This window comes from Balaenoptera acutorostrata, chromosome 9 (assembly GCF_949987535.1).
Source record: "Balaenoptera acutorostrata chromosome 9, mBalAcu1.1, whole genome shotgun sequence".
NCBI classification, from domain to species: Eukaryota; Metazoa; Chordata; class Mammalia; order Artiodactyla; family Balaenopteridae; genus Balaenoptera; species Balaenoptera acutorostrata.
Genome location: NC_080072.1, coordinates 2518917 through 2542723, shown reverse-complemented (window position 1 = coordinate 2542723; position 23807 = coordinate 2518917). Strand labels below are relative to the sequence as shown.

At 55.6% G+C, this 23807-nt stretch overlaps 1 protein-coding gene across 2 annotated transcripts in view; it reads left to right on the top strand.

Moving 5' to 3' along the window:
* The window catches only part of CARS1 (cysteinyl-tRNA synthetase 1), a 48431-nt gene that overhangs the window by 19644 nt on the left and 4980 nt on the right, over window positions 1-23807 (top strand). For both annotated transcript variants that reach the window (XM_057553316.1, XM_057553315.1), the window contains 11 exons: window positions 7315-7455; window positions 7641-7729; window positions 9321-9442; window positions 12911-13023; window positions 13435-13563; window positions 13821-13950; window positions 14039-14142; window positions 14525-14622; window positions 14796-14985; window positions 15486-15554; window positions 17745-17826. In XM_057553316.1, the coding sequence (XP_057409299.1) occupies window positions 7315-7455; window positions 7641-7729; window positions 9321-9442; window positions 12911-13023; window positions 13435-13563; window positions 13821-13950; window positions 14039-14142; window positions 14525-14622; window positions 14796-14985; window positions 15486-15554; window positions 17745-17826 (1267 nt within the window). The remainder of the gene's footprint in view (window positions 1-7314; window positions 7456-7640; window positions 7730-9320; window positions 9443-12910; window positions 13024-13434; window positions 13564-13820; window positions 13951-14038; window positions 14143-14524; window positions 14623-14795; window positions 14986-15485; window positions 15555-17744; window positions 17827-23807) is intronic.

Below are 23807 nucleotides of genomic sequence, written 5' to 3'. Positions count from 1 at the left end.
TCATGCAGTATGTGCCCTGCTCAGATTGGCTTCTTTCACTTAGTAATGTGAATTTAAGGTTCCTCCATGTCTTTTCATGGCCTGATAGCTCATTTCTCTGTAGCACTGAAGGCAAGTTCATTGTCTGGACGGACCACAGCGTATTTACGCACTCACCCACTGAAGGGCATCTTGGCTGCTTCCAAGTTTTAGCAATTAGGCATAAAGCTTCTGTAAACATCCATGTGCAGGTTTTTGTGTGGACATAAGTTTTCACCTCTTTTGGGTAAATACCAAGGAGCATAACTGCTGGATCATGTGGTGAGAATAGGTTTAATTTTTGAAGAAACCGCCAAACTGTCCCCCAAAGTGGCTGCACCGTTTTCCATTCCCACCAGTGGTGGATGAGAGTCCTGTTGCTCCAGATCCTCACTGGCCTTTGGTGTTGTCAGTGTTCCAGACTTTGGCCATTGAAGTAAGGTATGGAGTATCTCGTTGTTTTAATTTGCATTTCCCTGATGACACACGATGTGGAGCATCTCTTGATATTTATTTGCCATCTTTGTGTCTTCTTTGGTGAGGTGTCTGTTAATGTCTTTGGACCTTTTTTTAATCAGGTTGTTTTCTTATTGTTGAGCTTTGAGAGTTCTTTGTATATTTTGGATAACAGTCCTTTATCAGATGTGTCTTTTGCAAATATTTTCTTCCGGTATGTGGCTTGTCTTTTCATTCCCCTGACGGTGTCTTTCCCAGAGCAGAAATTTTTAATGGTGATAAAGTCCAGCTTATCAATTCTTTTCTTTCATGGATCATGCATTTGGTATTGTGTGGAAGAAGTCATTGCCAAAGCCAAGGTCATCTAGGTTTTTTCCTGTGTTATCTTCTAGGAGTGTTGTAGTTTTGCATTTTACATTTAGGTCTGTGTTCCATTTGGAGTCTTTTTTTTTTTTTGAAGCACGTAAGGTCTTGGTCTAGATTCATGGTTTTTGCATGTGATGCCCAGTTGTTAAGCACAGTTTGTTGGAAACTGTTTTTACTTCTTTGCTCCTTTGTCAAAGAACAGTTGGCTATATTTATATGAGTCTGTTTCTGGGCTCTGTTCTGTTCCATTGCTCTGTTTGTCTGTTCTTTCACCAACACCACACTGTCTTGATTACGGTAAGTCTTGAAGTCGGGGAGTGTCAGTCCTCCACCTTCGTTCTTCTCCTTCAATACTGTGTTGGCTATTCTGGGTCTTTTGCCTCCTCTCCATGTACACTTTTTTTTTTTTTTTAATATTTATCTATTTATTTATTTATTTATTTGGCTGCGCTGGGTCTTTGACGCAGCATGTGTGATCTTTTAGTTGCGGCATGCATGCGGGATCTAGTTCCCCAGCCAGGAATCAAACCCAGGCCCCCTGCATTGGGAGTGTGGAGTCTTAGCCACTGAACCACCAGGGAAGTCCCTCCATGTACACTTTAGAATCAGTTTGTCAATATCCATAAAATAACTCGATAGGATTTTGATTAGGGTTGAATCGAATCTACAAATCAAGTTGGGAGGAACTGACACCTTGACAGTATTAAACCTTCCTATCCCCAAACATGAAATGTCTCTCCATTTCTTCCATCAGAGATTTGTAGTTTTCCTCATGTAGATCTTGTACGTATTTTGTAAGACATATATGTGAGTATTTCATTTCGGATGCTGATGTAAATGGTATTGTGGTTTTAATTTCAAATTCCACTTCTTATTTCCTGGCCTATAGTTTTGTCTTCTTTCCCAGTCAATATACAGATGGTCCCCGACCTCTGACAATTTGACTTAGGATATTTTGGCTTTACAATGGTGCAAAAGCAATAAACAGTCAGTAGAAACCATACTTTGAATTTTGACCTTCTCCTGGGCTAGAGATATGCAGTCCAGTACTCTCTCGGGATGCAGGGCACCAGCAGTGAGCCGCAGATCGCCAGGGTAAACAACTGACACACTTACAATTACTCTGTGCCCAGACAACCATTTTGTTTTTCACTTTAAGAACAGTATTCAATACATTACATGAGATATTTCAACACTTAATTATAAAATAGGATTGGTATTAGATGATTTTTTTCCAACTGTAGGCTAATGTATTCTGAGCACATTTAAGGTAGGCTAGGCTAAGCTATGATGTTGGGTAGATTAGGTGTATTAAATGCATTTTCAGCTTAATGATATTTTCAATTTATGATGGGCTTATAATCCTGTATAATCCTCTTTTTTCACCCTTTTCTTGCTTTATTGCATTAGCAAGGACTTCCAGTATGATGTTGGAAAGGACTGGTGAGAGGGGACATTCTTGCATTATACCTCATCTTAGTGGGAAAGCTTCCGATTTCTCACCATTAAGTCTGATGTTAGCTGTAGGTTTTTTGTAGCTGTTTTTTGTTTGTTTGTTTATTAAGTTGAGGAAGTTCCCCTCTATTCATTTACTGGGAGTTTTTATCATGAATGGGTGTTGCATTTTGTCAGATGCTTTTTCTGCATCTATTGGTATGACCTTGTGATTTTTCTTTTTTAGTCTGTTGATGTGATGATTTACATTAATTGATTTTATAAAGTAGAACCAGCCTTACATAGTCGTGATAAATTTCACTTGGTTGTGGTATATAATTCTTTTTATACTTTTGTGGATTCAATGTGGTAATATTTTGTTAAGGATTTTGCATCTGTATTCATGAGAGATATTGATCTGTGGTTTTCTTGGAATGTCTTTGACCGGTTTAGGTATTAGGGTAATGCTGTCCTCATAGAAGGAACTGGGAAGTATCCTCTTTGCTTCTGTCCTCTGAAAGAGACTAGAAAATTGGTATAATTTCTTCCTTAAGTGTTGGTAGAATTCAGCAGTGGATCCATCTGGGCCTGGTGCTTTCTATTTTGGAAAGTTATTAATTATTGATATAATCTCTTTAATAGATACAGGCTTATTCAGATTCTCTGTATCATGTTGTGTGAGTTTTGGCAGATTATGTTTTTCAAAGAATTGGTCCCTTCATCCAGGTTATCAAATTTAGGGGCACAGAGTTGTTTATAATATTCCTTTATTCTTCTTTTAACCTCCATGGGATCTGTAGTGATGTCCCCTCTTTCATTTCTGATATTAGTATTTGTGTCCTCTTTTTTTCTTGGTTAGCTTGGCTTATCAATTTTATTGATCTTTGCAAAGAACGAGCATTTGGTTTTGTTGATTTTCTCTATTAATTTCCTGGTTTCTGCTTTAATTTTTTAAAAAAATATTTATTTATTTGTGTGGGTGCGCTGGGTCTTAGTTGCAGCAGGCAGGCTCCTTAGTTACAGTTCGAGGACTCCTTGGTTGCAGCTCTCTGGCTCCTTAGTTGCAGCACCTGGGCTCCTTAGTTGTGCATGCGAACTCTTGGTTGCGGCACGCATGTGAGATCTAGTTCCCTGACCAGGGATTGAACACGGGCCCCCTGCATTGGGAGCGTGGAGTCTTAACCACTGGACCACCAGGGAAGTCCCTCTGCTTTAATTTTTTATTATATCCTTTCTTTTTCTTACTTTGAATTTTTTTTAATTGGCAACAAGCTAACTTTATTTATCTTTATTTTTATTATCACTATTTTTTTGTCTGCATTGGGTCTTCATTGCTGCGCGCGGGCTGTCTCTAGTTGCGGCGAGTGGGGGCTCCTCTTGGCTGTGGTGCATGGGCTTGTCACTGCGGTGGCTTCTCTTGTTGCGGAGCACGGGCTCTAGACGCGCAGCCTCAGTAGTTGTGGCACGTGGGCCCTAGAGTGCGCGGGCTTCAGTATTTGTGGTGCGTGGGCTCAGTAGTTGTGGCTCGCAGGCTCTAGAGTGTAGACTCAGTAGTTGTGGCTCACAGGCTTAGTTGCTCTGCAGCATGTGGGATCTCAGACCAGGGATCGAACCCACATCCCCTGCATTGTCAGGCGGATTCTTAACCACTGCACTACCAGGGAAGTCCCTAACCATTTTTTTTTTTAATTATAGTTAATTTACAGTATTATGTTAGCTTCAGATGTACAGCAAAGTGATTCAGTTTTATATATATATATATATATATATATATATATATATATATATATATATATCTTTTTCAGATTTTATGGTTCAGTATCTGTTTCTATATATATTTTTTTAAATGGGTATTTTGGTTGTGACTTTATTTATTAAGATAAGTTTATTGGCTGCGTTGGATCTTTGTTGCTGCGCACAGGCTTTCTCTAGTTGCAGCGAGTGGGGGCTACTCTTCGTTGCGGTGCGCGGGCTCTAGGCGCGAGGGCTTCAGTAGTTGTGGCACGCAGGCTCAGTAGTTGTGGCTCGCGGGCTCTAGAGCGCAGGCTCAGTAGTTGTGGCACACGGGCTTAGTTGCTCCGCAGCATGTGGGATCTTCCCAGACCAGGGATCGAACCTGGTAGGACTTCCCTGGTGGTGCAGTGGTTAAGAATGTGCCTGCCAATGCAGGGGACACGGGTTCAAGCCCTGGTCCGGGAAGATCCCACATGCCGCGGAGCAACTAAGTCCGTGCACCACAACTATTGAGCCCACGCGCCACAACTACTGAAGCCCACGTGCCTAGAGCCCGTGTTCCGCAACAAGAGAAACCACCGCAATGAGAAGCCCATGCACCGCAACAAAGAGTAACCCCCACTCACTGCAGCTAGAGAAAGCCCGCGCTTAGCAACAAAGACCCAAAGCAGCCAAAAATAAATCAATAAATAAATTTATAAAAAATAATAAAAAAATAAATAAAAGGTAAGGATCATTAATTTCTTTTTCGACGCTCTTCTTTGTGTAGATCTGAGTTTCTGACCTATGTTATTTTCGTTCTATCTTTTATTTTCTGCATTTTGAGAATGATATGCCAAGGTATAGTATTTCTGGCATTTATCTTGCTTGGAGTTTTCTGCACTTCCTGGATTTGTGGTTTGGTGTCTGACATTAATTGGGGAAATTCTCAGTCATTGTTCCAAATATGTCTTCTGTTTCTTTCTCTCCTCCTCCAGGTATTACTGTGGTGCATATGTTACACCTTTTGTAGTTGTCCCACAGTCCCTGGATACTCTGTTCTGGTTTTCTTTTTTAATATATTGTCTTACAGTTCTTTTTTTTAATATTTATTTACTTATTTGTTTATGTATTTATTTTGGCTGCGCCGAGTCTTAGTCGCGACAAGTGAGATCTCTCTTCTGTTTTTTTTTTGTCAGCCTCTGAGAACAAAGGCTTTTTGGTTTTCAGTTTTGGAGGCTGCTACTGAGATCTCCTCAAGCTCAGAGACTCCTTCCTCAGTCGTGTCCAATCAGGCCCATCAGAGACGTTCTGCATTTCCATTTAGACGCTTTCACCTCTAGCATCTCTATTTGATCCTGTCTTGGGATTTCCGTCTCTCTGCTTACGTTCCCCACCTGGTTTCGCGTGCTGCCTGCTTTGCCCACTAGGGCCCTTAGCGTATCGGTCATGGTTGTTTTAAATCCCTGGTCTGATAACCCCAGGATCCCTGCCACGTCTGGTCCTGATGCTCTCTCTGTCTTTTCAGAAAAGTGGCGTTTCGGCTTTCAGTACGCCTTGTGATTTTTTTTCATGATAGTTAGTACGTGATGTACTGGGTAGAAGGAGCTGCTGTCAGTAGTCGTGTGGCGTGGTGTGGGGAGGACGCCCTCTGTGGTCCTGTGGTGGCTCTCAGCCCTTCAGTGGCCTGTGCCCGTGGACTGTGGATATTACAGCTGTTTCTCGGCTTTTCCTCCCCTCCCCCTTAGGTGGGACAGGATGTGTGGAGGGGCCTGGAGATGGACGTTTTCCTCCCCCAGGTCAGTTAGGCTCTGCTAGAACCCCAGCAGCTTAGGTTCTGGTTAGCTGGTTCCTCCTGAGGGCAGCCTTGTTACCAACAGAATGCTTTGTCATATTTCAGAGCAGTTCCTTTTCCTCTCCCCCTGCCGGAAGCACGAGGGGATTTTTCTCCAGTATTTACTGTGAGTAACCGATAGGGCTCCTAGAGGTAAATCTCACAAATTTGTGGGGCCCCAAAGGCTGGGTCGCCCTGGAGTTTTGATCTCAGACTCGTCCACACCGAGCCTCCAGCGGGTGGTCAGTTTCAATTCCGGCCTCCCTGCCCGTCACTGGGTCCCAGGCACTTTCTGCCCCGGTAAGTGGCGGTTCTCTCTACCTGCCCGTCTCTCTCCAGTTCTGGGGGCAGCAGTTTGCCCTGGGCCTCTTCCCCTTATGGATCTAAGAGGAGTAGTTGCACAGCCTTTCACTCATTGTCGGGACAGAGTGGCGGCTTAGGAGTTCAGCTCATTTTCTGGTTTAAGCATTTGAGGCCATAAATTTTCCTCTAAGTATCATTTTTGCTATTTCCATGTATTTTGACATTATTTGCTTCTGAATGTTTTTTTATTTCCATTTTGATTTCTTGTTTTGAAACCCAAGAATTATCTAGAAGTTTGATTGGAATCTCATTCTTCTGCTTGGTCATGATCTGTGTCGATCCCGAGGGCGGGGGTGGGCTTTCTGCCCCTCCGCATGGGGCAGGCCCTGCCCCTGAGCACCAGCCTGGTCCTGGGAGGTTTCCCCTGCTGCCCCCCAGCGCAGCGGCACATGAGGGGCTCAGTTCTGTCTGGGAGCTGCCACAGGGGGTGCCCTTGCCATCGCTTCCACGCCCAGGTTCCCTGCGCCCTCTTCCTCCACCCTTTGGTCTTTGCCTCCGCCCCTGCCAGTGGACCGCAGACCGCCTGCCTGTCCCCACGTCTCTGTCGGCTCCAGTTAATGAGCAGAAACACTCGATTCCTCCAGGGCAGAGCTCCAGGTCCCCTTGGCCTTCGGAGCTCAGGCTGCAGCCCTGATGCTGTCACATCACGTCTCAGATGGACGTTTCTATGTGTGGCGTGAGTGCTGCGGTGACAGGACACGACTCGTACCCATGCTGCACCATTGTGGTTGTAACATGGGACCTTTGGTCGATGGCATGTGGCCGGCAGGGCGGCGTGGCCTTGGAGACCTCCCACCGGGACCGTGGCTCCGCCTCCCATTGTGAACCTCCCCTCGAGCACTCAGGTGTCCAGGCTGTGGGTGACCACACCACGTGCTCTCCCACCCTGCCCCAGGCAGCCCCACTGCACCGCTGGACCTCCCCAAGCCCACCCTGACCCTCTGGCGACATGGTCAGAGCTCTGAACTCTCCGGCCTCTTAACCGCCAGGCCATCCATGGGAGCACTGTGGTCTCCTGGGTCTGGGTCCGCGGCTGTGCATCCGAGGCCTTGATTGACAGATTGACTGCACCAGCTGTGAGCCTGTGAAACTTGCACGTGTGTGCGGATATTCTATTTCTTTTTCTTTAGGTGTTGTTGGAAGAAGCAAAGGATCTGCTTTCCGACTGGCTGGATTCCATACATGGCAGTGAAGTGAGCGACAATTCTATTTTCTCCAAACTGCCCAAGTTCTGGGAAGCGGAGTTCCACAAAGACATGGAAGCCCTGAACGTAAGTGTCACCGACTGTCTTGACCTTGCTGTCTTGGGCCGAGGATCCCCCATGACCACAAGGCCCTGTGGGATCCAGACCATTTCCTTTTGCAAGTAAATTCAGTTAAAGGTTGGGGGGGGGGGCTTCTGGGCGCCAGCAGTGCTGCTGCTCTTCTGGAGCCAGGACTTTGTCATCCCCCCCAGGTCCTACCTCCAGATGTCCTAACCCGCGTTAGTGAGTACGTGCCGGAGATCGTGGACTTCGTCCAGAAGATTGTGGACAACGGTTATGGGTGAGCTTGAGGCCCTGCTCAGGGCTGTGCAGCACTCCGGGAAGGTGTTCCAGGGAGAGCGGCTGTCCTCTGGCTCCAGACCAGGAGCAGGGAGGCGCACAGTTTCGCCGCTCAGGGTGGTGGCGCCCTGGGGCTCCCGTCACAAAGCACCACGCGGCGCGCGGCTCCGGGGGTCCCTGTGTGCGTGCACACGTGCCGCTCGTCCCTCCCTTTGTGTCCCGATCTCTTCTTATAAGGACACCGGTTGTCCTGGATTAGGACCCCACCCTAATGGCCTCATTTTAACTTGATTCCCTCTGTAAAGACCCTCTTTGCAAATACAGTCAGACTCCGAGGTGCTGGGGGTCGGGACTCCAGCACGTGGGTTTGGAGGACACGGTTGAGCCGTCACCTCGCCTTATCGGTGGCCGCTTTTCTCTGTGCCACTTGGTTCTCAGCTTCCCAGTTGCTTTGTAAGAGAACCCTCTGGGTTTTCCTTGGTAGTGGCAGCCGTTCAAACAACTCTTTAGCTGTACGGAGGCCATGTCTTTGTTCCAGGCAGGAAGGGGAGGCAAGAGGGTGGTGCTGGCTACACCCAGGCTGTCCCCGAAGCCCCCGGCAGGTTTGGTTGTACAGCTTGGGGCCTAGTCCAGGACCTGGGGCCACCCCCGCCCAAGGTGCTGGCCAGCACCTCTGCCCGGGCCCGTGGCCTGCCCTGGGGACCACAGTGAGAGATGCTGTAGGGACCACCTGGCCCCTGGTCCACTGGGAAGCTCCCAGTTAAGGCCACGTGTCACCAGGGACCCAAAGCAGCACGCTGTTGTGCGTGGGCACCGCCAGGTCTTTGGAGACGCAGGCCGCATGGTGTGGGCACTCAGAGTCTTCCTCGTGTCAGGTCCCAAGGCGGGTGGGCTTTATCCTTGCCGGGCCGGGATTTGGCCCCAGGTTACCGTCCTCGCCATCTGCCTGCGTGGAATGCTTTTCAGGTCTCTGAGTCAGTGTTTTCAGAAACAGGCAGCAAGTGGACATGTGGACGAGGGCAGGCGTCTGTGTGCTGATGCCAGGCCCCCTCCCAGGAGAGCTGCCACCCGCCTTGCGCGAGGTGAGGTGGGCGGGGGCCTTGGAGCAGCAGGAAGTGATCGGCACAGGGACCGGGCCGTGGGTTCTCGCAAAGGAACAGCAGCTCCTTGCACCCCCCCCACGTCACACGGTCACTGTGGGGCAACTCCAGACTGCCAAGCTGACTGACGTGGGCAGGGCCATGGCGAGAGGAGACAGGGCATCCCGGCCTGCAGTAATCGCCATGCTCCCAGGAGGCAGAGCCTGGCGGGCCGGGCAGGTGGTGGCGTGTAGACAGAGGCAAGGGCGACCCTCGGGGTGGTGACACCCAGGTGAGGGGCGGGGCGGGGGGACAGGCTGTTGGGGAGTGTGGGGTCCCTGTCCCGGCCCCTCAGCCCATACAGCAGGTCTGTTTGAACAGCCTCCTGGCCGCCCTGCAGCGTGGCCGAACCAGGGGAGGCTCGCGGCTGAGCAGATGCCCCGACGGCCTGCGGGTGTCCGGGCCGGCCCGCGCGCACCTCGTCACGCCTCCTCCGATGGCTTTGTTTTCCAGCTACGTTTCACACGGGTCCGTCTACTTCGACACGGTGAAGTTTGCCAACAGTGAGGGCCACTGCTACGGGAAGCTGGTGCCCGCGGCCGTCGGGGATCAGAAAGCCCTGCAGGAGGGGGAAGGTAAACGACCGGCGGCTCGAGGTCAGAGCCGAGTGGAGCCGCGGCCCCGCCCCACACGGTCGGGCTCACCTCGCTTCGCGGGGACCGTGGGTTCTCACCTAAAGGGATTCTAGGAGCTCTGTACACTAAGCCCCTGAAATGTATTATCACGTAAGAAACGGAAGCGTGAGTGGCTGCAGTGCCATCCTGAGAAGCGCACAGACCTCGGGGCCTCGGCCATGGGGTCGGACTTCGCTGATCTCTCGGCACCCAGAGCACCCAAGGGTCGGGTGGGCTGTGCTGGACACCCAGGCGGGTGTGTGGAGAGGAGTCAGACGGTGCTGAACGAGGGCACACGCACCCACGCGGGGCAGCGGGGAGGCTGCGGAGGGAAAACCCCAGGGTGCTTTGGTCGAAGGCGTGCGGCATACCCAGAAAGGGAGTAGACACACGATTGTTTACTTACCGATCCCAGGAGCAGGGCCGGAGGTGGGCACTGGGCGGGGAAGGGCAGTCCCCCGTCCCAGGGCAGGAGCGAGCAGCTGTTGCTTGTAAGGCGGCTGTGGGAAGAGGAAGGCGGGAACTTGTGGCCAGAGTCGGAAGCCCGGTCCTTACCTAGAAGTCCAGACTGCGGGTGTGGGCAGGGCTGTCCTGCCGTGAGGAGCTCGGGCAGCAGCTCAGAGCGGCTGTGTTCTCAGCGCAGCCAGTGTGACCGTGTGTAACGACAGCCCCAGGCCCATCTTGATCCAGACATGTTAAACAGAGACACAGTGCCTTTTCTGGACCAGGCGGGATTCTCCTTGTGTTTCATAAGTGTTTACTTTCACCCCCTCAGGGAATCGGGGGGAGCAGTGCAGGGGCTGCTGTCACACTGCCGGACACATGCTGTTTATCCACCAGCGTTTCTGGAAGGCACTCTGGCCATAAAAATGTTCATCGTTTTTTTTTTTTTTTAACCACGGGTACAGTTTTCACATTTTATCGTCCTTACATTTATCTATTTATTTATTTATTTTTTAAGATGAAGGATGTTCTTTTTTTTTTTTTCTTTCTTTGACTGTTTTGGGTCTTTGTTGCTGCACGTGGGCTTTCTCTAGTTGCAGCGAGCGGGGACTATTTTTTGTTGCGGTGTGGTGGCTTCTCTTGTTGCGGAGCACGGGGTCTAGGCACGTGGGCTTCAGTAGTCGTGGCGCGTGGGCTCAGTAGTTGTGGCGCACAGGCTTAGTTGCTCTGTGGCATGTGGGATCTTCCCAGACCAGGGCTTGAACCTGTGTCCCCTGCATTGGCAGGCGGATTCTTAACCACTGCACCACCAGCGAAGTCGCTGTCCTTATTTAAATTTCACCATTAGGTATACTTAGAGCATAAGTATATACCAGCCTTATGTCCAGATTTTCAAAATGTGAAGATAAATGGACAGGTAGCTGTAAAGATGTGATGTATTAGACGTTGTAGAAGATATTAAACAAGTAGAGGGTCTTAGTGGGTGGTAAACTTCTGTCTGTGTGCCCTTGCACGGTCAGCGGCCAGGCAGACCTGTGAATTGCCAGGCTGCGGTTGGAGGAGACACCGTCCAGGACTGAACTGAAGTCCTGGGTTGCTGACAGAGTCTCCCCAGACTTCAGGCCTTAGACAGATTCAGGAGTCTTTGTCAGGACACAAAGGCAGCTTCACTGTACACCTGTACACAATGCCGTCATGTATGACTGTACGATGTTCATACGTTTTGATCAAGTATCTTCACCTCAAGGGCTCTGTTCTAAAGAGATATCAGAACCTAAAACAGGACGACACAAACATGGAGGAAAGACAAAGCGAGTTAGTTTAACAGCGTGACCATCCGACCCAACGGCGTTTCAGACTCACGGCCGCAGAGCAGGGCCAGGCATCGGAGGCAGACCACTCAGATCATGGGGCGCACGGGGGGAGAGCCATGTCAGGGGACCAGAAATGACACCAAGAGGGGAAGCAGAGGGAGGGATCGTGTGGTTTATCTCTCTTCCCTAAAACATCAGGAGCAAATAGCAAGTGTTACCAGGTAGTGACATTTGTGTCAAATGCAGAGTGGGGGAAGGGTGTGTGAGACAGAGCAGATCCTCTGTTACAGAATTTTTCAAAGTTAATTTTTTTTTTCAAAGTTAATTTTTAAAGTTAGATACATTCGTGAGTAACTATGTTCATTATAAAGAAAAGTTTAAAACCTCAAGGTATGTTATCTGTCCAGTAAAGGGTGGGTAAAAGAGAAGGTCCCGGCGCCAGGTCAGATTACGTTTTTGAATAACTGCCATCGCCGACGCCGTGGTTAAAATGCGCACAGTGAGAAAATAGATACAAGACCAGGGTGGCGCTTGTCCTGTTTGTTGGATGTGTCTATGTTCTTCTTACATGGATTAAAAAACCCACAAACCCACAAATCAAGACACGAGCATGTTAATAGTAGTTATCCCTGCGTTTCCAACTGTGGCACCTTTTCCTGGCTCTTTGTCGTGTTTTCCAAGTATTCTGCATTTAGTGCCTGTTTCACCGTCACAGTCTTTGTGTTCAGCAGTGCCTCTGTCTGCACTGTGTCCCTCCCAAAGTGGCCTTTTTCCAGTCGTCCTGCCTTTGCAGCCTGGACAGAAGAATGAGAGTCATTCCTGTTCTGGAGTTTTCCAGCAGGCACCCTGGTGAGGCCCTTTAGGGCCTGAGTGCCGGGCAGAGGCCCCATCACCCAGCAAACAGCGCCCCCTGCGTCCCCCCTCGGGGGTGCTCTGCCTGCAGGCTGGGCTGACCAGTGGGTGTTCATTTTCAGGCGGCTGATGTGTCCTTGGGCCCAGCATGTGGTCTGGGGAGGTCTCCCGTGGGGCTGTGGATTCCCTTTCTGTCTGGCTTCGTCTGCGTTCACGGGGGGTGGCGGGGTGGGGAGGGAGAGGGGGAGGATCTTCCCAGGAAACTGAACTTGGCCCAGGGAGCAGTGCTCCCTTTTGCTCTTGGGTTCAGACTGGTCCACAGCCTCCTTCCCGCGACTGCCCTGTATGGACACGGGAGGACCAACGGGTGTCCTGATTTGCCACCTCCAGGCTGGGGAGGCCACACACAGCAGCCTGGTCGCCCTCACGCCCCCCAGAACCACAGCCCCGAGGCCCGCCGGGTGTTAGTACCAGATCCCGCCTGCGCGAGCCCGGGTCCCCGAGGCAGGCCCGTGAGAACAGCACCTCACGCTCTGGGCCAGGCGCTGTCGTTATCCTAGACAAGGGGCCGAGGTGGGGCGGCAGCGGAGGCGGGGGGTGCGGGTCCAGCCCCGGAGGTCGTCGCCCTTGGACGCCGGCTCGTGAGGCTGTGGCTTCTGAGCTTGCGGTTAGGGCTTCGTAACTAGACCCTGGGCAACTCCAAAATCTGGTCACAGTCAACTTGAAGGAGTGCTTGACCAGGTTAACAAACAAGTACCTGAATCGTCCCTGGACCGAGACAATTCCATCCACCGAGTACCCGCCCCTGCCGTGTCCGCAGGCGACCTGAGCGTCTCGGCCGAGCGCCTGAGTGAGAAGCGGTCCCCCAGCGACTTCGCCCTCTGGAAGGCCTCCAAGCCCGGGGAGCCATCCTGGCCGTGCCCCTGGGGAAAGGTGAGCACCCGGGATGGGGCGCCCGGGCCTGGGGCCGTCACCTCCCTCCCTTCCTGGGACTTGCGTCTTCCCCTCCATGGCTGGGGTGGGGGCACTGGACCGCCTTGGAGGCCCCTCCGTCCCGACAGTCTCTGACCCGGGGTACTAGGGGACGGATCCGCCCTCCGACATCCCCTGTGACAGCAGTCCTGGTGGCCCAGAGCCGCAGGAAGGGGTGTCGGGAGCGGGGGATTCCTCGGCCTTCGCGAAGCTTGTTGTGAACTTTACAGCCTGGGGCCCATTCGCCTGCCCGTGTGCGGGACTTGACCCTTGTTCCCGTAGAGCTCAGGGGTTCTGAGGGTCGTGGACAGGGGAGCGAGTCCCGGCCCGTCGCAGGGGCGGTCAGGGCGCTCACCGCGTTTGGGTCCCTAGGGGCGTCCAGGGTGGCACATCGAGTGCTCGGCCATGGCGGGAACCCTCCTCGGAGCCTCAGTGGACCTTCACGGAGGGGGCTTCGACCTCCGCTTCCCCCACCACGACAACGAGCTGGCGCAGTCGGAGGTAGGGGCCGAGGTCGCCGTCCTGGGCACGCGGGGGGCGGCGAGGTGCTCCCCAGCAGAGCCTGGCCTCCACGCCAGGGGCTCCGAACCGCATTATTTAGTCCGGCTCGCGTGTGAGCAGCCTGGCCCTTGGCAGCACAGGCCTGGATTCGCGCCGGGCGGCACTCCTTCTGCACGTCAGGCGCCCAGAAAGCGGCCGGCACCCTCTGTCCGGCCCGCAGCGGCGCCCTGACCCCCGCTCCCGCCCTGTCCGCTCAGGCCTACTTTGAAAACGACTGCTGGGTCAGGTACTTCCTGCACACGGGCCACCTGACCATCGCCGGCTGCAAGATGTCCAAGTCGCTGAAGAACTTCATCACCATTAAAGACGCGCTGAAGAAGCACTCAGGTACAGGGGCCCGGCCGCTTCCGTCGTCGTCGTCGGAGCGTGGGGCGGAGCTGCACGGGAGGCTAAGGAGCCCCGCCTCTCTCCCCAGCCCGGCAGCTGCGCCTGGCCTTCCTCATGCACTCGTGGAAGGACGCGCTGGACTACTCGGCCAACACCATGGAGTCGGCGCTGCAGTGCGAGAAGCTCCTGAACGTGGGTCCCGCCTCCCCGCGGCAGCTCTGGCCCAGCACCGGGGGAGGGGGTGCCCGCTGCCCGCGTCCCCCGGGGGAAACGGGGCGCGGCCAAGGCCACTAAGCTCCGGGGGGGAGGCCGGCTCCGCGCCACCTTCCCGAGGCACCTCATGTCACGTGTGGCGCCTTTTCGTTCAGCCCCACCCGCCGGCTGCACCTCAGGGGCCCCGAAGGCTGAGACCGGACCCGCTTGTCTCGCAGGAAAACCTTTCCCTTCCCTTCCTACACCTGTGTGACATTCAGGTCGCACCTGCAGCGGAGGCACGTCGGTAGAACAGCTCTTTCCCAGGTTTCTCTGGGATGGAAAGGTCTGAATGCTCTTAAACGGAATTTTCATATTTTAGGAGTTTTTCTTAAATGTGAAGGACCTCCTCCGAGCCCCCGTCGAGGTAGCCGGTCAGTTTGAGAAGTGGGAAGACAAGGAAATGGAGCTGAATGAGAGGTGAGGCGGCGCTTTCTCTCTGGGGCCCACGGCCGGTCCCCGCAGCACGCCCGCCAGCGGGGAGGCCGGTGGCGCCGTCCCTCCCGTTCGTGCAGAGCCACGCTCAGAACGGGCCGCTCCGGGGAGGTCGTCCGTCTGACGCCCCCCGCCTTCCTCTTCCGCTTCCCGTTCAGCTTTTATGACAAGAAGGCCGCGGTTCACGAGGCGCTCTGTGACAACGTCGACACGCGCACCGTGCTGGAGGAGATGCGGGCTCTGGTCGGCCAGTGCAACCTCTACATGGCAGCGCGGAAGGCCGCGAGGAGGAGGCCCAACCGCGCCCTGCTGGAGAGCGTCGCCCGGTACCTCACGCACATGCTGCAGGTGAGCCCCCCCGTGACGGTGCCAGGGCGGGCCCGCGGGTCCTGGGAGCCACGCCGCGCTGTCCTCAGGCCCTGCCACGCCTGTGCCCGAGACAGCAAGCCCCCCGCCCCTGCCCTCGCTCCGAGCAATTTCGCCTCTTTGCCTCAGCTTTTCCCCTCCCGTCTGGAGGTTTGAAAAGCACAGGGGCTTTTTCCCACAAGTGGCCCTAACATGTTGTTCACCACGCCCGCCTCGTGCTGACGAGTCCCGGGTCCTCTGCAGGGGGCTCCGTGGTCCAGCGGCTCAGGCTGGGAAGGGGCCGGCGGGGCAGCGGGAGCCAGGCCTCGTCCTGGGGCAGGTGGGAGGGCGGGCATCCAGGCCTAGGTTTCTGTCTCTCCCCACCCGGCAAGGCCATCGGCACTTCCGCCCACCCCTCCCGGGCGCAGCGGCGTGTTTTGAGGACCGGTCCCTGCCTGCCATCTCTGAGGACCTCTTGTCCTGCATGCTTGTTTCTCCTCTAGATCTTCGGGGTCATAGAGGAGGAAAGCTCCCTGGGTTTCCCCATCGGAGGACCTGGAACCAGCCTCAATGTGAGTAAAGCACACCTGGGCCCAGACAAGCTCCCTGCTGGCCGCCCCGCCAATTTGGTGTTCCCTCCTGGGGCGTCTGAGACCAGCACTAGGTCCCGCCTGCCCTGGGCCCCACCTGGCCGAGTCTCAGCCTGGCTGGGGAGTTGGGCACAGTCCGCCCCTGTCTTCACCACCAGCTGTGTTGTCTTTGTGAGCTCGGTCCCAGGAAGACCAGGCTGCACGGGACGGTCCTCAGCCCCCAGGCAGCTGAGCCATGGCCACAGGGCATCACCACGGCCACGGGCATCACTATGGCCGCAGGGCGTCAGGAGTCCCGTGCCCATGTTTCCCGGCATGCGTGCACCTGTAGGCAGACAACACGTGGAACCGTCTGTCCAGTGAGTCTGTGCAAGTGAGAAAACTCGCCGGTGGTTGTCAGTGTCTCCTTCGTACTTGGCATCCGGGCAGACACGCGGTTTCTGCTGCGGGAGGACCATCACGTATGACAAACACACACTCAGGTTCATCTGAGACGCGCCCGCCCTCCTCCCCTGGTCGGGAACACTCTTTAAGTATTTGGTTAGAAGGCACGTGTAAATGCTTACACATAACGGGTCAAGTCCAAAGTAAAAAGGCAAAACCTTTCAAAAGTCCTGTTACCCAGTGAGGGACGGCGTGAGGCGCCCTCTCCTGCGGACGGAGTTCAGGGGTGTTTCCCCAGGAGCCGACTTGCACGCCAGAAAACAGAACGCCAGGCCCTGTCCCCGGGCCCCTTGTCAGCCTTGGAAGTGGCTGTTGCTGTGGTGCTTGGTGCTGTTTAGGAAGGAAACCCACGTGGTTGCTTTGTTTTCTCGTGTAAGCAATACTAGACGTTTATTTTCTTTAAGGAAAAACACACACACACTAGAAACACCTCGGTTAAAGAAAGTCTGCCTTTGAGCTTTAAAAAAATGCGTCCAACATTGGATGCCTGGTGTTTCTGGCTCCCGAGCCGCCTCAGCACGCCCTTTGAAGTCAGCTGCCTGGAATAAGCGGCCCCGAGAAGCGTGGTGGGTGCCGGCTGGGCCGAAGGACGGGCCCGAGGTCACGCCTTTGAAAGTTCACGGACTTAACTTCCAGACCTGCATTGTTTTAGGAGCAGGTCTTGAACCACCTAGTACTGAGCGGTCCACAGCATGTGCTCGGGTAGTGTAGTCAGCTGGGCCACTGCGGGCGCCGGCCTGAGGCCCTCCTCCAGGCCGACCTCGGGCCCGCTGGCCAGCTCCCCTCAGCAAGGCTCCCCGGCGGCCATGTGCGTGTGCGGGCGGGCGCGTGGGGTGCAGAGTAGACACCCTGGAAGTCTGCCCCCCCCACCCCCGCCAGTAGGCGTGTCCTCAGCCCACGCGCAAGATTGGGACTGAAGTGGCTTAGGCCGCGCTGAGGGCTTGGCGGCCTCACCAGCCTTTGCATTTAATCATTGGGATTTTGGTTACTGAGCTGCCAAATGACTTAATTAAGAGGTACAGAGACCTCGCTCAAAAGTCTAGCAAGGTCTAGATGGTAGATATAACAAAAAAGGTTTTCCATAAAGTTGTTATTTCTCTGGTTTGGATTCGCCCTCTGAGGTTTTCCTTTTCCAGTGGGCTTTGCGTCCCGTGGCCGCCTCTGTGTCACCGCGGGTGGGTCAGTGTTGCGCAGACGTGAGGGTGCATGTGGACAGCAGACAGTTGATGGTACACGGGCGTGTGTGTGGCCTCAGGTCGGACCTGAGCACGGCCGGGTTCTGTGGTGCTGGCCCCAGTGGGAGGGAGGCCCCAGCCCAGGAAAACGGCCTCAGCCTCAGAAAGCCATCCTTCCTGGGAACGCCCAGTGTCGCCTTAGGGACGGGCTTTTAACAGCCGTGCGTCTGCCTGAGACAAGGGGGCTCCTGTGAGCCACTGGGCGGGCCCATGGGCGGGCCCACCCACAGGACTCAGGCCGCTGGGGGGAAGGGGACCCTCTTACTGTGCTGTCCGCGCCGCCACGCGGGGCGCCCCCGTGTCCGTGAGCCAACGGTCGGGGATGGGCACGCGCAGCCTGGACGCGGGTCACAACGCGGTGTCCGCCAGCCACACGTCCCTTGGCAGCCCTGCCCTGCGGCGCATGTACTGGGCTCTGTCCTTCATAAACACGAGGGCGGCTGGTCTCTCAGTGACCCAAAATGTTCCCTGACCCAAAATGTTCCCTCCGCAGCTCGAGCCCACAGTCATGCCGTACCTGCAGGTGTTGTCGGAGTTCCGGGAAGGAGTGCGGAGGGTCGCCCGTGAGCACGGAGGTGAGGCCGTCACGCGCTCCGTGGCCTGGGCACGCCTGGCCAGTCCTCTGCTGCAGGCTGTCCTGGGTGTTGTAGGGGGTGAGCGGCATCCCTGGCCTCTGCTCACTAGATCCAGGGACCCCCCCCCCCCCAATCAAGTCCTGGTAGCCACACAGACGTCTAGACGCCAAGTGTGCCTACGGGCAGGGCAGCTGGGCGGAGCCTGGGGACACTGTGAGGGGCCAGCGTTTCCTCACCTCTTTTGTTTGTGGGGACTCGGTTCTGCTCTCTGGGGCGTCTGCAGGGTGAGGGCTGGATGTGTCCTCGTCCCTGCCCCTCTGAGGCTCCGTGGTGACCGCACAGCCTCTGCTGGGGACGGTTCTAGGTTCTGTTCGGGGCCTCGCCAGCAGCCCTGGGGACTCGGGATGAGCTGGGATCAAACGTGCTGTCTTTGGGGCAAGTTTTGAGCAGTTGTTAAGTGGGCAGCGAGTGGTGTCAGGCAGGCAGTCTGCTGCTTACTCTGGTGGTCTGGACTCACAAATGACCACCCTGGCTAAAACTGACCTTGCAAGGTGCCGGGCCCGGTCCAGCTGCTGTCCTCACGTTGCTTCTTTAATCCTCGTGATTCGACAGAGGTGGGCAGCGAGGCCCCTGGAGGGTAGAGGCCTTGCCTGGGATCACACGGGGGTCGGGGCAGACCCCCACCGTCGTTGCCTGGTGTGCTGTGCCCCAGTCCCCTGTGTGATGAGAAGTCACACCTGGAGCTCATCCGGGCGGGGCGTCCCAAGGGTGGAGTGGGCAGAGGCCAGACAGGCGGTCAGGGAGCCTCCAGGGGAGCTGCACCTCAGGGAGGAGTGAGCAGGCCCGGGGCCGGGGCGGGAGCGGGCCTGGGGATGGGGTGGCAGCTGGCCACGGCCGGGGGACGGGGTGGGAGTGGGCCTGGGGATGGGGTGGCAGCTGGCCGGGGCCAGGGGATGGGGTGGGAGCGGGCCTGGGGATGGGGTGGCAGCTGGCCGGGGCCGGGGGACGGGGTGGGAGCAGGCCCGGGCCAGGGATGGGGTGGGAGCAGGCCCGGGCCAGGGATGGGGTGGCAGCTGGCGGGGCCCGGGGACGGGGTGGCAGCAGGCAGTGGGCTGGGGACGGGGTGGGAGCAGGCCCGGGCCTGTCCCAGGGCCAGCAGAGCAGGAGGGCTCTACCGACAGAGAAGAGAAGCAGTTTCTCCTTTAGTGCCCACAGTCCATTTGGCCAGAGAGCTCAGGCCTGGCCAGCAGGGACGTGGAATGTGGGTGTGTGACCAGGAGAGGCTTGGGAAACTGGGAAGAAGTTAGAAGGGCCGGGATGGGCACACGGTCAGAATGGGAGACTGGCGGGGGGGGCAGGAGCCTCTCTGCCACTGGCGAGATGGTAGCCATTTCCTGTCACCGTTTTTTTTTTGTGGTTAAATACACACAATATAGGAGTTACCACCTCAACCATTTCTAAGTGTAAAGTTCAGTGGCCTTAAGTAATTCACATTGTTGTGAACCATCACCCCCATCCATTTCTAGAACTTTCCATCTTCCAAAAAAACTGTCCCCGTTAAACACTCACTCCCCTCCCCTCCCCCAGCCCCTCATCCCCACCGTCTACTTTCTGTCTCTGTGGATCTGACTCCTCCAGGGGCCTCATGTGAGTGGAATCAGACAGCGTTTGTCCTTCTATGTCTGGCTTATTTCACTGAGTGTAACGTCCTCAAGGTTCATCCACGTTGTAGCTTGGGTCAGGATTCCTTTCCTTTTTTTTTTTTTTTTTTAATTTATTTATTTTATTTTTGGCTGCACTGGGTCTTCTTTGCTGCACGTGGGCTTTTCTCTAGTTGCGGCTAGCAGGGGCTCCTCTTCGTTGCGGTGTGCGGGCTTCTCATTTCAGTGGCTTCTCTTGTTGTGGAGCACGGGCTCTAGGCGCGCGGGCTTCAGTAGTTGTGGCACACGGGCTAAGTAGTTCTGGCTCGCGGGCTCTAGAGCGCAGGCTCAGTAGTTGTGGCGCACGGGCGTAGTTGCTCCTCAGCATGTGGGATCTTCTCAGACCAGGGCTCGAACCTGTGTCCCCTGCATTGGCAGGCGGATTCTTAACCACTGTGCCCTTCCAGGGAAGCCCCTCCCTTCCTTCTGAAGGCTGAGTAACATTCCATTGTGTGGATGGACCACATTTTGCTCATCCGTTCATCTGTGGATGGATCCCATCTCCTTTTACAGCATCTCCGAGCCTGTGTCTCTTCTGAGAGCGCCCGACAAGGTCTCCCTGCTCACTGCCCATCTGTTTTCCACTCCCGTGTCACAGCCCCGCCCCGCAGTAACCAGCCCTGATGGATGCAGGCTGCCCCGCCCTGAGCCTTGTGGCTCTGTGGACAGTACACGAGGGGAAGGGTGCGGGCCGCAGTTGCAGGGCACGGGGAGGTGCTGGCAGGGGCGTCCAGCAGGTGGCCACGCAGAGACATGCTCCTTCCCTTCTAGCCTGGAGTCAGAGCCCCTTGGCGTCTGCAGGGCTGTGAGGTCCCCGGGGCTAGCACGCTTTGCCAGGTGCCCTGGGAAGGTCGCCCCCGTGGCCCACGTCCAGGGAAGCCTGTTTTCCTTTGCTGGGCTCTGTCGTGGTGGTGCAGCTGCTTCCTTCCAGAAGGGGCCCTGCCAGCCGCCAGCTGCCCCGTCTCTGTGCGCCCACCACTGGGAGCCGGTCCACCCAGATCCGCCCATCGCCACTGCTGTCCCAGTGCCTCTTCTCCACGGGGCAGCCTCCGCTCCTGTCTGGGCCTCGCACGAGGTTCCATCCCAGCCCCAGACTCAGGAACCACAACTTCAGACCCGGAATTGCACAGCATTGGGAAGACCCCAAAAGCCTTGGCTTCACTCCTGCTGGTATGGCAGGTGGGCGGTGTGGGGGACAGCGTCTTCTGTCTCCATGTACGGGCTTCTCCCCCCACCCCACCCCGGAGGCAAGCTCCCCGTCTGTGCTCTTCTTTTAAGGTCGGGTTAGCTGTTCTGAGACCTTTGTTCCGTATGTTCAAGAGTTGGTTTATTGAATTCCTGGAAAATATCCAACTGGGGTTTTCCCTTTAAATAAAAATAACTTACTGAAGTGAAATTCACGTAACGTAAACCTGGCCATTTTAAAGTGAACCATTCAGTGGCGCTCAGTGCCTTCCCTGTGTTGTGCAGCTACCATCTCCTTCTGGTCCCAGCATGTTTCCACCCTCCAAGGTCACGCGCCCTCTCCCAGCCCCTGGCAACCACCAACCTGCGCTCTGTCTCTGGATTGACCTGTTCTGGGCATTTCACATAAATGGAGTCACACAGTGCGTGACCTCTTTTCTCCGGCTTCTCAGCAGAATGTTTTTGAGGTTGTCCACACTGTAGCATGTGGCGGTGCTTCATTTTTTTTAGGGCAGAATAATCACCAGATACGTATACCACTTCCCTTTATCCATTCAGCCGTTGACGGGTGTTTGGACTGTTTGCACCTTTGGTGAACAGTGCTGCTGTGAACGTGCATGTGTAAGCATCAGGTTGGGTCCCTGTTTCAGTTGTTTTGGGTACACACTTAGGAGAGGAATTGTGGGACGGTAATTCTGTGTTTAACTTTTTCAAGACCCACCAGAGTGTTTTGCATGGTGGCTGAACCATTATGTATTCCCACCAGCGGTGCGCAAGGGTTCCAATTTCTCCACATCCTTGTCAGCCCCTTTTATTTTCTGTTTATTATTGTTCACAGCCATCCTGGTGGGTGTGCAGGGGTGTCTCACTGTGGCTTTGATTTGCATTCCCTGATGAGTAGTGACGAGCAGCTGCTTGGCTGTCTGAACGTCTCCTTTGGAGAGTTGTCTATTCAGGCCCTTTGCTTGTTTTTTTTTTTTTTTTTAATAATTTTTTAAATAATCTATTTATTTTTATTTATTTATTTTTGGCTGCGTTTTTTGGGTATTTGTTGCTGCACGCAGGCTTTCTCTAGTTGCGGCGAGCGGGGGCTACTCTTCATTGTGGTGCACGGGCTTCTCATTGTGGTGGCTTCTCTTGTTGCGGAGCACGGGCTCCAGGCGCGCGGGCTTCAGTAGCTGTGGCATGTGGGCTTAGTTGCTCTGCGTCATGCGGGATCTTCCCGGACCAGGGCTCGAACCCGTGTCCCCTGCATTGGCAGGCGGATTCTTAACCACTGCACCATCAGGGAAGTCCCCCTTTGCTCATTTTTATTTGGGTCATTTGTCTTATTGAGCTGTAGGAACTCTTTCTTTATTGTGGGCACTAGACCCTTTTCAGAAATGTAAGTTGGGAGAGGGTGGAGGAGAAAGCTAGCTCCTAAAGTAAGAAAAAGGTTTGGAAAGAAAGCCTGGGGGGACGTTTGAGCTCCGTGGACCGGAGCAGGTCTCAGATGGAGGTGAGGGTCGCTGTCTCAGCCTCGTGGAGGCCACCGAGAGGATGGCACCTGAGGGGCCCCAGGGAGGGGTGTCCCTCCCCTGGGGGTATGGCGGGGAGGCGGGGTTGGGCCTGAGGGTGTGGAGGGGAGTTGGTGGCAATGATGGTAGGGCCAGCCTGCTTCCCTTCCCGTTACGGTGAGCAAGCATCCGTTGGGCACTTGCCTGGGCTGGTGCCCTGGGGTCTCCTCAGGGCTCTGGGGGGACCCGTCTGAGCGAGGGGCCCCGAGGGGCAGAATGAGGGGAGGGACCAAATATAAAGGGCCTCGTCCCACCAGCCCTGCTGCGGGGCTGGAACGGGGCTTTTCCTTGACCTGCGTTGGGAAGTGGGAGACCGCGCGGCCGGCTGCACGTGTGGCTGGGGCTCGGGCATCCCCTGAGATGTGCGGGTCATCGTGCATTCATTCATTCACCCGCGAGTGGCCTTGTGGGGCACCGGCACAGTGCTGCGGGAGCACACGGGGTTCTGGGGACACAGTGGAGACAGCACAGGTGAGTGAGTGACCACGTGGGCCGTGGTCAGTGCTGCGGGGAGGGACAGGGCAGGGCGGGAGGGGTCGGCTTTACCGGCACCAGCAGGAGTTCCCACTGGCCCAGTTCTTAGCCCAAAGCTGAATCTGCTTCACCCTGAGGTCAGGGTCTCAGAGCTGGAATGTCTGGGTGAGCCTCTCCTGACGTCTGCACGAACGTGTTTAGTTGGGGGTGAGCCCATAGGGGCTCTTCAAGCCCAAGTTCAAATGGGCCGGCCTCTCCCTGGCCTGGCTGGGCATCAGGCACCCTGGGCGCCGTCCGTGATGGCCGTTACAGGATTATCCCAGGGTCCCCCGAGCTCCTGGGCCTTCACCGGCCCTAACCAGGTGGTGCAGAGGTTAACACTGTCCAGACTTGAAGGCCCGTCAGGCCCAGAGGCCACACCAGCCGTCTGCTCAGCTCTGCCCCCTCTGGCTGCTTCGTGTGTGCCGTCTCTCCTGGAAGAGGCGCTTCAAAGCCAGTGGGCCGGCCAGGCGCCCCGGGCCGCTGCCCGTTCAAGCCCAGCTCCGCGTGGCCACTTCCCTCGGCTGGGGCGAGGCTGGCCAGGAGCGCCAGTGCCCAAGGCAGAGTGTTGCCGAGGTGGGGCGCGGGTCCCTCCCCCAGGCCTTTGGCCCCTTCTGATCCCTTGCTGGGCTGGGGCCCTGGACGGTGGGACGCGGCCGCCTCTCTCAGATCGCCTCGCCAGGGCCGCGGGGGCTCGGCGCTCCCAGGCGCCTTCCCGAGTGACCGGGGAGCTCATTTCTGTGCAGCAGAATCCTAGTGCCCCTGGGCCTGCCGCCCGCAGGGCTTTCCCCAGTCCGTGCGCCTCTGCAGTCAGTGCCCACCTCTGAGCAGGGCCCTGAGCCGGTGCACAGGCCACGGGTCCAGGGGCTGCTCTGGGCTCACCAGTGGCCGCGACGTCCGTGTCTCGGCTTCTCCTGCGTCCGCGGCCAGTGGAGCAGCCCCGCCCCTCCAGAGGCGCAGGGGGGCGCTCTTCCGTGGGGCCCGGGCGTTTCCGGGCCCGGTGGACCGAACTGCTTCCTCTGTCCAC